This window comes from Octopus bimaculoides, chromosome Z, assembly GCF_046866305.1.
Source record: "Octopus bimaculoides isolate indiv1 chromosome Z, ASM4686630v1, whole genome shotgun sequence".
Taxonomy (NCBI): Eukaryota; Metazoa; Mollusca; class Cephalopoda; order Octopoda; family Octopodidae; genus Octopus; species Octopus bimaculoides.
Genome location: NC_142944.1, coordinates 28,412,644 through 28,426,969, shown reverse-complemented (window position 1 = coordinate 28,426,969; position 14,326 = coordinate 28,412,644). Strand labels below are relative to the sequence as shown.

General features: G+C 37.7%; 1 protein-coding gene across 1 annotated transcript in view; it reads right to left on the bottom strand.

Moving 5' to 3' along the window:
- Window positions 1-14,326, bottom strand: part of LOC106867788 (sorting nexin-5) — a 109,969-nt gene that overhangs the window by 22,465 nt on the left and 73,178 nt on the right. The window contains exons 9-11 of the mRNA XM_014912780.3: window positions 7,283-7,367; window positions 5,077-5,116; window positions 3,204-3,290 (exon numbers count right to left, since the gene is read on the bottom strand). Of these exons, the coding sequence (XP_014768266.1) occupies window positions 3,204-3,290; window positions 5,077-5,116; window positions 7,283-7,367 (212 nt within the window). The remainder of the gene's footprint in view (window positions 1-3,203; window positions 3,291-5,076; window positions 5,117-7,282; window positions 7,368-14,326) is intronic.

The following is a 14,326-nucleotide window of genomic DNA, read 5'->3' as shown; positions in this document are numbered from 1 at the left end:
AGGGGATTAAGAACTGAGGCTTGATAGACTCATGCTAAATTTGTCACTGAAGTCATTGATGACTTTCATTTTACTTACTGTGTCTTTGTACACGGCCTATACAATTCCCACAAACCATTCATCAATGCTTAGTTTCTGTCTTTTGAGTCAACAAATGTCAGGAATAGCAGTTTACTCATAGTCAGGCACTTCTTCTGTAGTTGCCTCATTAGGAAGATATGTAGTATCTCTTCTTGGCACAAAGTCAAACTGCATCTAATTTAGGTCTAACCTGTCATGAATCAATTGTGCTATGAATTCTTGTGATCTTCACATTCTGGTCCAATTGTTTGATCTATAGTTGCTTCTCTCTAAGGCATTTCCTTTGCCTTTGTAGCAGTTTACAATGATACTGCTACATCAGTCATTGGGTATGACTCCTTGAATAACTTGATTATCTCTCTAGGTGGTAATCGTGTACTCTACCTCCCTGGATATTTTGAACCTCTACACAACTATCACTGATGACCAGCAGTTTTCTCTCACTTCATGTCCTTGATCACTTTATCTTCAACACTGCTGTCAACTTGAATTGCTGGTCCCTCTGACAGGTCAGTATGGGTTAATCCCTGTTTACCTCAAGCAATCTCCACATTCAGCAATCTTTCATAATAGCACTTCTATGCCAGTTTCTTTTGTTCCATATCAATGGCAAGTTTGCCTTCAACATTTTGAATACACTTCTCATCAATGATGTCTCAGTTGTCTTTTACACAGTCTCTGACTTTGAAGTCACTAGCCACTAATCTTTGTTGTGTAGTGTGTTCTTCATCAGGAAAGGTTTTGGTATTTACAGTAGATGTTCTATGTCATTTACTGGTTTGAATGTAATCTATCTGATTTGTGTGTTCACCAGATTGGTAGGTGATTAAGTGGTTGACTCATTTCATAAAGTGTGTGTTGCAAATTATCAGATCAGTTGCATCACAGAACTCCAGGAGCCTTACACCCTCCTCATTTCTTATACCATATCAATAATATATTATGGAAGCCATCAACACATTAGCTAATATGACCATTGAAGTCATCAGCCATGACAATAAAGCCATTGTCAATCATCAGATGGGTTCCATTTTGACTTGTAGCCATTTTGCTACTGACTATTCAACTGATTATTAAAGAATTGTTGTTGGATTCATATCTAACCAATAAGGAATGTGACGTTAATGTATTCAAGCCTGTACTGGTATAGTTGTTTACTGGGGAAAAACAAAGGTGACAATTTGTGTCTCTGACTTTGTTGAAATGATAGTTGAAATCTTAGTCATTAGATGTAATGAAACCTAAACATGCTTAAGCAAAAATTATTATCATAACCAATGATACATAGTCTAAGTTACTTATTGCTTTTCATCTGTTTTTATAGCAATGAGTAATATTTGTCAATATTACGGTCAAATAGAGGACTAATTGGGAAAATATCTACTACTGTAACCTCACTTACAAGACCTGTGTCTCGTAAGTGAAATTTGGTTGACAGAAACTGTAGAAACTTGTATATACGTAATGAAGGAAGGAGCGGGGGAATCACTGAGTAAATGTATAAGAATTTATACTGGTTGGTGTAACGAATTAGAATTATTTTGGGAATAAATTATTCCTGAAACAATTTTAAGACAACCAGAGTTGTAAATTTACTCAGAAATTCTTCCTTGTGACATACAACCTTTGATAATAATATTCTAGAGTTGTCTCCCATATTTGCTGATTTGAAATATTTTTCTTCTTCCTGCATAATTACTTTTAGTTAAGCTTTCCAAATTACCACAAACGACATATTTATGCATACATATGCACAAGATCTTTAAGACAAACAAATATTTTAAATCTATCAACTATTTTGACTCCTAATATATCTACCGTCATACACTATTCTACAACTTTTAACTTTTCTCCATTTAATAGGTAAACAAGATAAAAGAAATACTTCAGTTATAAAAGCACTTACATTAATCAGTTTTTGATAAAATATTTTTTTTTTTGTATTTGGGGAGAGTCATTTTCTTTTAGTGCCTTATTATTTAACACACTCACCGATAAAGTTTCCACTCATTTACTTATTTATTTTTCCTAAAATTCTCCTTGTGTCTTGCAACCTTTTCAATAGTCGTTCACTCTGTCATCCAAGCTGCGTTCTTTTTGTTTGTTTGTGTGCATGTGTGTGGGTCAGTGTGTGTACACATATGTATGTATGTATGTATGTATGTATGTATGTATGTATGTATGCATGCATGTAAGTGTGTGTATGTATCTATGTATGTGTGTGTGTGTGTGCGTATGTATATATGTACATATGTCTGTACATTTGTACGTATGTATTCTGCATATTCATGTGTTTGTGTGTTCATGTTTGTATGTTTTGTGTGTGTGTGTGTGTGAATGTGTGTCTCCATATGTGTCCTTGTGTGAAGTAAAGTGTGTGTGTGTATATGGTCATGTGTTTCAATCTTTATTTGTGTATGTGTGCTTGGCTGTTCATATTACCTATGTATCTAACTGTCTGTATGTCTATCTGTTTACATTCATATCCATCTGCTGACATACATGTGCATATACATATACGTATACACACACACACACAATCTACATAACAGCCCACTAACTATTCTACCTGTATATAAATATAAACTGTGGGTATGATTATTTACTGTGTATATTTCCTATTTAGTACTGGGGATGTTTCATTAATGAGGATGTACTCCCGTATTTGTCTGAGGGTCCTTTGGGTGCTTGGATAAAATGCAGATGACAAGTTGACCCAGGTTGCCTCCATGTTGGTCCTTGGCATGTTGGTAGACAATGGAGGACTATTTTTTAAAAATATATTACAAAGAAATTTTTTTATCAAAAAATTGTAGATTTTTAATTTCTTATTTCTAAATGTTCAAAACTATTTTTAAAAAGGCAGAGTGAAAATGTTAGAGATTGGGTAAAATCCACACTTTGAACATCTATATGCCCATATCTGTCCACTAAGCAAGAGATATCTTGCTCAATAATCACCAGTAATTTTTCAAAAATTGCTTGAGAGATACATAGAAGATATACACATGCACTATTTCAGTGTATATTTTGTAGTAAGGATATATTTCTTTGTCAATATGAGTAGCTTACAATTTCAGACACGCATACATTCATACAGGTAAGTAAAAAATTTCACTTACTTTGACCGAATCCATATACCTTGCATACAGTTCCAGCAGAAATCCTAATGTTTGTTCATCATTGTTGGCTATTACTTCAAGTTCATGCTAAAATATAAATTAAAAGAATAGATTTGTATGGTATTTACAATTTCAACTACATAACATACTGTTTTTTTGAGGGGAAAAACCATAATCTTACCTTTTTTATCCAGAGTTAAGTGTTAAAAGAATCTATCGGTATACGTAGAATGGTAATATTTAGAGTGAAATATTTTAAATTGATTTTTACATGACTTTCAAGGCAATAGAAAAATTTAATAATTTATGTTTATCATTAAACATTCATCATTATGACTGCATTTTTAGAGTTGCTAGTTTCTAAGAATATGCTAGTATTATCTGTAAAAACAGTATTATATATTTGTTATTTTAAATAAATCACTTGTGCATATAAAGATAGTTATGACCCTAATATTGATTCACAAGTTTAATTTCTTTTATAATTAAAAAATATACCATTGCATTTGTCACAAACCTCTGTGAGGGAGATAACTTGTGAAAAAAATTTAGTCTTATTTTACACAGTTTTTCTAAAAGTAATTCCTAGTCCATGGTATCTAATGTCTCAGGCTTCTTAGGAAATAGTGTAATTTTCATGTTTTTGTTTTTTATTATTAAATGATGTGCACAGTAATTTTCATAACCTCATGGAAGGATATGAATCTAGCTAATGGAAAAGTTACAGTGTTACTATTGCATATAATGATGATACTTTCCTAAGATAATTGTATTGAGGCTGAGCTTTTGTGGAAGTGTTTTAATTAGAGACATATTACAGAACTGTTTGTTCCCAGTTATATGTAGTATATCTTTCTGGAATAAAATTACCCTCACCCTAAAAACTGGATGGTTTTTGCCCACCACAAATATAATAAGCATAACATCAAAAAGCAAAATATATCTCTGTAAATTACACATCCTGCAAGCTCTTGCAGTCCCTCAAAACTTTTGGTTTCATGCTTACTAAGTCTTTTGGTGCTTCAGTTTGCTAACAGATCAGAGATATTACCATTTCTATTCTGACTGCCGTAATATCACAGTGTATATTAGACATCTAAGCAGGTGACTGGTACCACCTTTCCCATCCTTTACAACCCTAATCAATCATGCAACTGTTATGTAGATGTACAGGAGAAAAGCATTGTATCAAATCTAGGAAAGGTTACCCACCATCATCAACTTATTACCTAGTGCTTTTTTATTTAGTCCTACACTGAGCTGACGGATCTTTCAGCTGCTATTTAGCCCTACACTGGTCACCTATTATTACAATACCCACAGGATAACCATCAGCAAAGAAAAATTATACTTTCAAGCAAAATTTTCATCTCCTGAATTGCATTAGGGACTTCTAATCCTTTACTAAGATATCCACTTGCTTTGAAGCTATTCCCATTACTACCCTTTAATCGTCTTCTCCCTCTAGTCTACCTTCTCACTTTCATTATAAGCAGTTTTTATTTATATGTTAGTCAACTATAAAGTGCACAGCAAAAAATATAATTTGAGAGTTATAGAGGCAAAAGCTATAGAAGCATTGAGAGTTATAGAAGCATTAGCCTATTAATCTAAATTAGAACATGATTTCTTTAAAGGAAAATAAGAAGTTGGTTTTAGGATGTAACATAAAATAACAAAACATAGAAAAATGGAATTTAAGAAAACAGAAAAATGTTTGACATAACGATTTTAAAATCATGTAAAAAAAAAATATATGTAAAAAATTAAGTCTATTTACAAAAGCAAAGAATTAAAAATGAAAAACATATAAAAAAAAAATATTTTAAAAAAATTAAAAAGCAAAACAAAATGAAATTGATAGGTAGCTCACCTTACAATCATCCAGGCTTAAGCTAAAGTTTGCCATAATCCTGTAACAACAAATGAAATTAAAGTGAAATACTAACTTCAGAAAACTGGCTGACTACCACTCAGGAAAACATGCATGTCGTAGATATACTTATCAGGAAATGGGAAGGACATATAGTTATGAATACTAAGTCTTTCCCTAATGGAGAATGTACCAACTATGTAAAGCAGTGATGAACGGCATAATAGCTAGATACATTCAGAGACACAAGACATTTTGAAGAAGCAAGAAATAGCAGCTGAAAGATCCTTCAGCTCAGTGTAGGGCTAAAAAAGTACTAGGTAATAAATATTTTAAGGCAGTGAACTGGCAGAATTATTAGCATGTCGGACAAAATGCTTAGCAGCATTTCTTCTGACTCTTTACATTCTGAGTTCAAATACTGTCAAGGTCAACTTTGCCTTTCATTCCTTTGAGGCCAATAAAATAAAGTGCCAGTCAAGTAGTGGGGGTGATGTAATCAACTTGCATCCTCTCCTCAAAACTGTTATGCTTCAACCCTGTATAAGACTGGCACCCTGTTCAGTGAGAATATTGCAAGCATGGTCACTTATATGCCCTGAAAACCAGGTAACTGGCCTTATGGGTCCTAGCATTCAAGGAAAAAAAATGTATTTTGAAAATACAGATCTATAACAGAGACAACTGATAGTTTCTATGAGACAAGCTGTTATGGGCCACAACCCAGATCTGTGAAGAGAGCAAGATTCATCCAATTGATTGGATGTTAGCTTACATCCAATCAGATGTAAGCTAACATTGTTGTGGAATAGTATACCAGACAACATTATAAAAGCTAAATAGCTCTGCAAAGAATGGAAAAAAAAAACATGCGGAACAAAGAACAATAATGGGTACCTAGAAGAGTGACTAGACATAGTAAGACACAGTTCAATAAGATACCTGGATCTCCCTAGAAAGTTTATATGTGAAATACAATTCACGTTTTGATTTACCTTAGTATACTAATTACAATTTTCTTGTCAGTTCACCGCAGAAAGAACAGAAATAAAATACATTTTGTTAACTACTTCACAATAGAATGTATACTGGTAAAATAAAATTTTCTTCTTATTTTACCACAAATAGTACATAAATAAAAATAATATACAGTTTTCTGGCAGATGGTAAGTATGTAATATACAATAAGATTATCACTTTGCCATACACACATAAATTATACATTCAAAATAAAATTTATTGTCAATTCATCTCAGAATGCATACAAGTAAAATTAAATTGTGTGACAAATTTATCCCAGTTTACAAATAAAATACAATCTCTAGCCACTCCTGAAATTAAACAAGTAAAATAGGACCTGCTACCCAATTCATCTCAGAAAGTATACAGGTAAAATGCAATACCAGACCAGTCCACCCAAGAATATGAGTAAAATATATTTTGTGGGGTACATCATCTCAGAAGATCTCAGTTCTTCTCAGAAAGTAGGCAAATAAAGTACAGTTTGCTTCCCATTTTGCTTCAGAAATTGTATAAAGGAAAAGTGAAAGCACATAAGAATAGATAAACTAAAATCACATTGAATGAAAATTAGCAGTTATGATTAAATTTTCTCCACATTAAATATTTAGTAATTTTGTTATATCTGAAGAGGGTCATTATGTCAATTAATAGATACACATACTGGTTCTGTTTCACTTTTTTTTTTATTTGTTAATCAGTTAACTATTCAACCAATTAACTAATTAATTGTTTGATTAATCATTCAGTCATTCCATCCAATAGCTAGGTTTGTTAAAGTCCTTTTATCACCTTTTGTAACCTCATCAATGATATGCCCTTTCTATTTCAGGTCTATCTCTGACAAAACTAGCAGTTTGATTGATTGACTAAATGATTAACCAAACAATCAATTAGTTAATTGGTTGAGTAGTTAACCAATTGACAAATAATAATGAAGAAATGAAACAGAACCAGTGTGTGTGTTTTTTATTGGTATAACAACCCTCCCTAGATACAACAAAATATGTTTCAACACAGGAGTTCACATGAAAAATCTTGCAAACTAAATACAAAAATGTAACATCTTTTAAATATATATAATGAAAAGAACAAATGAATAATTTTTTTAAAAATCACATTCACTTTAAGTAAAATCTAGAGAAACTCTCATGTAAGATCATAAAAATCAGTCAAAATATCTCACCTATTAGTTTTTATTGTTTCAACATCTTTATACAGTCCAGTCTGGTTGAGAGTTGTTGACAAGTGGCAATAATGACCAGCCAATCCTATCAAATGATAATAACAATAATAATAATAATAATAATAATAATAATAATAATAATAATAATAATAATAATAGTTAAAGACGAAGAGCATGATTCGATTGTATAAATGTTTTATTCACTCCGAAAAAATTTTAAAGTACCACCGCCGCTCTGAAAAATTTTGAAAGTACCACTGCCACTCCGAAAAAATTTTAAAGTACCACCGCTGCTCTGAAAAATTTTTTAAATACCACCGCTGCTCCGAAAATTTTTTAAAGTAAACCACTGCCGCTCTGAAAAATTTTTAAAGTAAAATAATCAACGAATAAAACATTTATACAATCAAATCACGCTCTTCGTCTTAACTATTTACCTTCGTGAAGAGTTACGTCAATCCTTTTTAAAATATAATAATAATAATAATAATAATAATAATAATAAATCAACCCCAGTGATCAACTGGCACCCTTTTTATTAACCTTGAAAGGATGAAAGGCAAACTTGACCTCAGCGAAATTTGAACTCAGAATGTAGCAACAGACCAAATACTGCTTTGCATTTCGTCTGGCATGCTAACAACAACAACAACAACAACAACAACAACAACAACAACAACAACAACAATAATAATAATAATAATAATAATAATAATAATAATAATTAATTCGTTTTATTGGCCACAAGGGCTAATATCAATTAAAAACATATAAGGACAAAGACAGGACGAAGGTTACAAACGGTTTTGTCCGAAAAGGTAGGAAAGTTCATCTAAACAGAGGAAGAAAACGGAGAAAGATATAATGAATAAATAGATAAATAAATAGATAAACAAATAAGTAGAACTCCCAAAGGGGGAGGCGCTTCGAAAAAGGAAAGGTTACACGTGGAAAAACCCATAAAACCACGGGAGCCTGGTCAGAAAAAATAAGAAAGGGGTATAGAGCCCTTTCTCCTTTTACATTACCTTTTTTTTTCTCTTTTTTTTTTTTTTTTTTTTTTTTTTTTTTTTACAAGTGTATTCTCAGAATTGGTCCGTTTATACTGGCCGTTATTCCAACAGTCACCCATCTTTCAACGAATTTGCTATGAGACAGCACTTCTCTCTCTACTCTCATCTTCCTTTTCAAGTGGAACTTGAAAAAGTTGATGAGGCCTTGGCCAAAGAGGAAAGTGTCTGTCTTTAGCCCTTTCAAACGGGTCCACCATATCACCTCTTTCGCTACAGCCACTAGGCATAGGAAAATTGCCTTGCCCTCCTGGTTAAAGGAGGTTGGCGGGTCAATTCTCACGATGGATCCATCTGATAGCCGGATCCGTCCTACACGTGACAGTAGCTGTTCGATATAGACCCACAGGTCAGCAATGCTCGGGCACTGGACAAGTGCGTGCAGAACAGTTTCGTCATCCTGAGCGCACCTTGGGCAGGCCCGGTTGACGGCACTTCCATGTCGGTAGAGTTTATCTCGAACAGGTAGCGCACCTCGGTAGCACTGCCAGGCGAGGGACCTTTGGAAATTATCCATGGGCCCCGGCCCGAAAGTTCTCCTGAACAGACTGCTTAGCTGATTATCCTCGACACCTAGAGTTTCCCCGAGAACGTCGTCGCACTTTTCTCCCACTAACCCTCTATAGAACGCTAGAGTGGAGCTACTACCGATCGCACTGCCCGCCTGACTGAGGGCGGTGAGAGCTTGGCGGCACTCGAGGTGCCAAGCGCCCTTTCTCGGTCTACGTTTGATCCAGGATTGCAGCTCTGTTAAAGAAACGAGCTGCGGAAAATCGCGTCTGACGAAAGGCGACCACACCTGTTCACCGTCCACGAAATGCTTGAGATGTCGTAGCCTGAGCGCATGTTTGCGCATCAGCAACCACGGCATGCCAAGGCCTCCATTCAGCAGCTGTTGACAGCAGATGCAGCGCCTGACCAGTGGTACCTGACCCTTCCACAAAAGGTTGAAGAGCAAGCGTACTATCTTGGTTAACCAGCGGTCAGGACAAGGGACGACGGTCAAACGGTAATAGATGACGGATGCGATGTACGCATTCGCCACCTCTGCTCGACCTTTCAAGGAGAGCTTCCTCTCAGCCCATTTCTGGGTGAGGTTGGCCACCCTGTTCGTCACTTCTTCCCAGTTTTTCTCCAACTGGAGGTCCGGACCGAACCAGACCCCGAGCAGTTTAACGGGTCCGTCTGTCCAGCACCCTACGACGCTGTTGGACGGCATGGATTTGCCCCTCCAGGTGCCTAGTTGCAAGCCCACTGACTTTTCCGCGTTAATTTTCGCACCTGTCACCGCTTCATACTCATTTAGTGTCTCGCCAATCAGCTCAATATGCCTGTGGCTCGACACCATCATGGTGACGTCGTCGGCATAGGCAGACGCTCTCCTTCCACATCCCAGATCACGCGGGACGCCCCTCAAAGCCTCCAACTTCCGCAGTAATGGCTCGAGAGTCAATACATACAGAAGGGAGGAGAGAGGACACTCTTGGCGAACCGAACGCGAGATGTTGAACGGTTCCGATAGATGGCCGTTCACCCGTATGACCGAGCAGATGCCGCTGTATAAAGCAGCTATCCACCCGCGGAAGACCGGACCGAAGCCAGCTGCCTTGAAAACAGCTGCCAGGTATCGATGGTCAACCCTATCGAAGGCTTTAGACTGATCTAAATTGATCAAAGCCCCACCCGCGCCAGCTTCGTTACCCACCCTCTCTATGATGTAGCGCATGAGATGGAGGTTGTCGTGGATAGACCTGGTCGGCACAGCGCATGTCTGCGCCTTGCCGATCAGTTTGCCCACGACAGGCGCCAATCTCTTGGCTAGCACCTTGGCCAAGATCTTCAACTCTGTGTTGAGCAGAGTGATGGGCCTAAAGTTCCCTATAATGTCCCCCTTGTTTGGGTCCTTTCTTAGCAAAGCCACCACTCCTCGACAAACAAAAGCAGGAATTCTCCCGTTTTGTTGCCAGTTGCAGTAGACATTTGCCAAGACGCCCGCAAAGAAGTCTGGCATTGACGTATAAAGCTCGTAAGGCAGACCATCCAAACCCGGCGATCTACCTCTCGTGCAGCCTTTCATCGCTTCCTGTACTTCCCAGGCAGATATGGGTCCTTCGCAGCACTCGGCCTCGCTGGTCAAGAGTTGCGGCAGGCCGTCTAGGTACACACCGAAGTCTGTTCCGTCGTCTGTCCTACCGTTCGTCCCGAACAATTGAGCAAAGTGCTGCTGAAAGGCTGCACACATCTGCTTCGGTTCCGAAATCTCGCAGTCGTTCTGGTCCACCAAAGACCGAATGGTCGCTCTGTTCCCACGCTTCGCCTCAACCACGCGGGCCCATCGAGTGGCCTTAGTCCCCTCCCCGCTTACCGAAAGTGCTTTAGCTCTGACAACACAGCCTTCATGCTTGGCATCAAAGTGTTGGTCGAGGGCCAACTTCGCTGCTAACACGTCGGTTGCGATACCTGTCCTAAGAGCCTCGTCTAGTTTGTTAACTAAATCCCGCTCTGTTTTCTTACGTTCTACAGCTAGAGCCTTACTAAACCTAATTGATTCTGCTCTAATTGCCCGCTTCAGGGCGAACCACCAGTTGTTGTTGATGATTGCCCCGGTTAAAGCCCTCTTAACTAATAAACTAATCCAGTCTCTGTAGGCTTTGCACACCGTTATTGACGTGTTTAGCTTCCAGTAACCGGGGCCTTGTCTATGGAGCCTATCTAAGTCGACCGTACAGATCACGAATTTGTGGTCCGTGTAGCCGACTATGTTGAATTGTGGACACCCTATGCTATCCTTATCCGCTGGCCTACAGAAAAATCTATCTAAGTATGATCTAGACGACCCGATGCGATTAGTCCAAGTCCACATTGGCACATTCGGGTTGTCTAGTCGATACCTGTTGGACAGCTGAAAGCATTTGAGCAGGTTGGCGAAGCTCTTGCATCCCCCTTTCCTATTAGATGCTCCCGCACCCACCCTATCGATACGTTCGTCTAGGACAGCGTTCCAGTCCCCAACTAGCACTAAAGTGCGAGAAGTACCTAGGAAAACCTCCAGATGTTTGAAATAATCCGACTGCCCTGCTCCTGTCGGAGCGTAGGCAGCCAGTAGTCTGAAAGCAGTGCCATCACTACTATCGACGTCCAGGACCACCAACTTACCTTCCAGATCCAGGAAGACTGCCTTTATTTTCAAGTCTAGGCCTTTCCGAAATAGCACAGCAGTACCTCCACCGCCCGCTCCCGGCCGACACGGAGATAGGTAAATCTTGTACCCTACACAAACACAACTGGATAAGTAGTTATATCTGCTAGGCAGTATGCCAACACTACATCATAAAAACTAACAAGAACCAGTATAAACATGTACCAAAGAAGGTACATGACAATCATCAGGCCACAATCATTTGGAATATGCCTGTTCAAACCGACAAAGAATCGAAGCTAATCACCCAGGCATAATATTCAAGAAATGAAATAAAGAACACCTGCTTACTGATAGACATTCCAGTCCCTTCTGGTCAAAATATTACTCAAAAAGATGTGGAAAACTGTCACAGTACAAAGATTTCAAAATTGAAATATTCAAGATGTGCGGTGTGAAGTAATAATTGGAGCACTGTGTATGATAAAAAGAGTAGAAGCCATAACTAGACCCACAGCACTACACACTATCCAAAAAATAGGCCTACTAGGAACAGCCTTCATCCTATGCAAGACACCATCAATTCAATAGCACAACCCTGAAACATAAGACACATTCTATACAGTAAATATCCAATATGTACTCTACATCCACAACATGTACTCTACAGGTCAGATACCCAACAGAAGAACACAACTCACATTACACACACTACATACAATACAAACACTAATACAAGAAAAGACTCTAGCCAAACGCCATAAGAAAACAAAAAGAAAGAGTTTGTACTCTCCTCAAAACATAAAAACAAGAACACACAATGCTGCACACACCTTAGTAACATGGAGATGTAGCAGGTGATGTAGTAGAAATTTACCTGAAACTATCAAATGTCAAATAATTACATATTTTGTCTTAGGGCAATCTTTTGCAACAGCAAATATTCTGCTCAATACAACAGATTTGTTTGTCAGTTGCTTGACTTTAACCATTTGAGCATGTCCCTTGGTGGCTGACGGTATGTACATCTCTGATCATGAGCAGTAGTAGTGGGGGAGCATCATAACCATGTGTTGAGAGGAATTCTTTAGGGTTTGAATAATTCACCTTTGGAAACATGGGTGTTTTGCTCAACATCCTTAAACAAGCCTTATTCAGGGACCTTTTCAGCAGGATGGGCTACTCAACCTGAAGAGAATTCTAATTGGGCCCACCTGCAAGGTCATGAATTGTTTATTTTGATATGAGATCACTATGTCGCACACATATGGTTGTGATGCATGTGCCTCATGTTCCCTCATTGAATGGGTGGTCATGATGGGTATTATTGGGCTTTGTATATTTACACCCCAGTGTCACTTTGATGGCATGCACTACTCTACCACTCAATAATAATAATAATAATAATAATAATAATAATAATAATAATACTTTCTATTATAGGCACAGGAATTTTGGGGGAGGGAATAGTTGATTACACTGACTCCAGTACTTGACTGGTACTTAAATTATCGAACCTGAAAGGATGAAAAGCAAAGTCGACCTCAGTAGAATCTGAACGTAGAATGTTAAGATGGACGAAACGTTGCTAAGCATTTTGCTTGGTGTGCTAATGATTCTGCCAGCTCACTGCTTTTATACAATAATGATAATGATAATATTAATAAATAATTGCTTCAAATTTTGGCTCAAGGCCAGCAACTTTAAAAGGAGAGGAATAATTGATTACACAGGCCCTTGTACTTCACTGATACTTTATTTTATCAAGCCAAAAGAATAGAAGTTAAAGTTGACTTTGACAGCATTTAAACTCAAAATATAAAGAACTGGAAGAAATGTTGTTAAGCGTTTTCTGTGATATACTAAGATTTTTATAAGATGAACAGCCATACTACATGGTAGTGAAACATGGGCTGTGACTGCAGATGACATGTGAAGGCTTGAAAAAAATGAAGCTAAAATGCTCTGCTGAATGTGCAATGTTGGTATGCATATATGACAAAGTGTAAGCAGCTTGAGAGAAAAATTAAGCACAAGAGGTATCAGATGTGATGTGCAAGAAAGAAGACGGCATTGGTATGTCATGTGATGCATATGGATAGGACAGCTGCATAAAGGAGTGCTGATCTCTAATTATGGAGGGAACCTGTGGAAGGAGTAGACCCAGGAAGATGTGAGATAAGGCGGTAAAATTTGATCTTCGGATGTCGATTCCCATAGAGGTGATGACAAGTAACTGAGACTTCTGGCAATTTGCTCTGCTTCAGAAAACTTGTCAAGCTAAGTGAAATTATGGTCATGGCCAGTGCTGGTGACATGTGAAAGGCACCTGTGTCAGTGACATGTAAAAGACACCCATGCCAGTGACATGTTATAGAGTGGTTGGATTTAGGAAGGGCATCCAGCTATAAACTGGAGCCTGGTGTAGCTCTCCAACCTACCAGCTCCAGTCCAACCATCTAACCCATGCCAGAATGGAAAATGGATGTTAAATGATGATGAAATATGTGGAAGAGGAATATTCAATTATTTTGACACCAGGACTAGTATTTTATTATTACTGACTTTGGGTGAATGAAAGGCAAAACTGATCTAGGCCAGATTTGAACTCAGAATGTATTATGCCTCAAGTCCATGGTCCCTGTAACTGATCATTTAATATAATACTTATTTCTCCATGTGTGCATATGTATGTATTCCCGACCCACTTATCTTTTATCCTACCATAATTTTTGCTTTGTCCAACCCCAATACTAGGCTCTACACTAAATCACTACACCTAGTCCTTTTCAGAATGTCAGTCCTCTGGAATTCATGTTTTTTCTGCAGGTTATT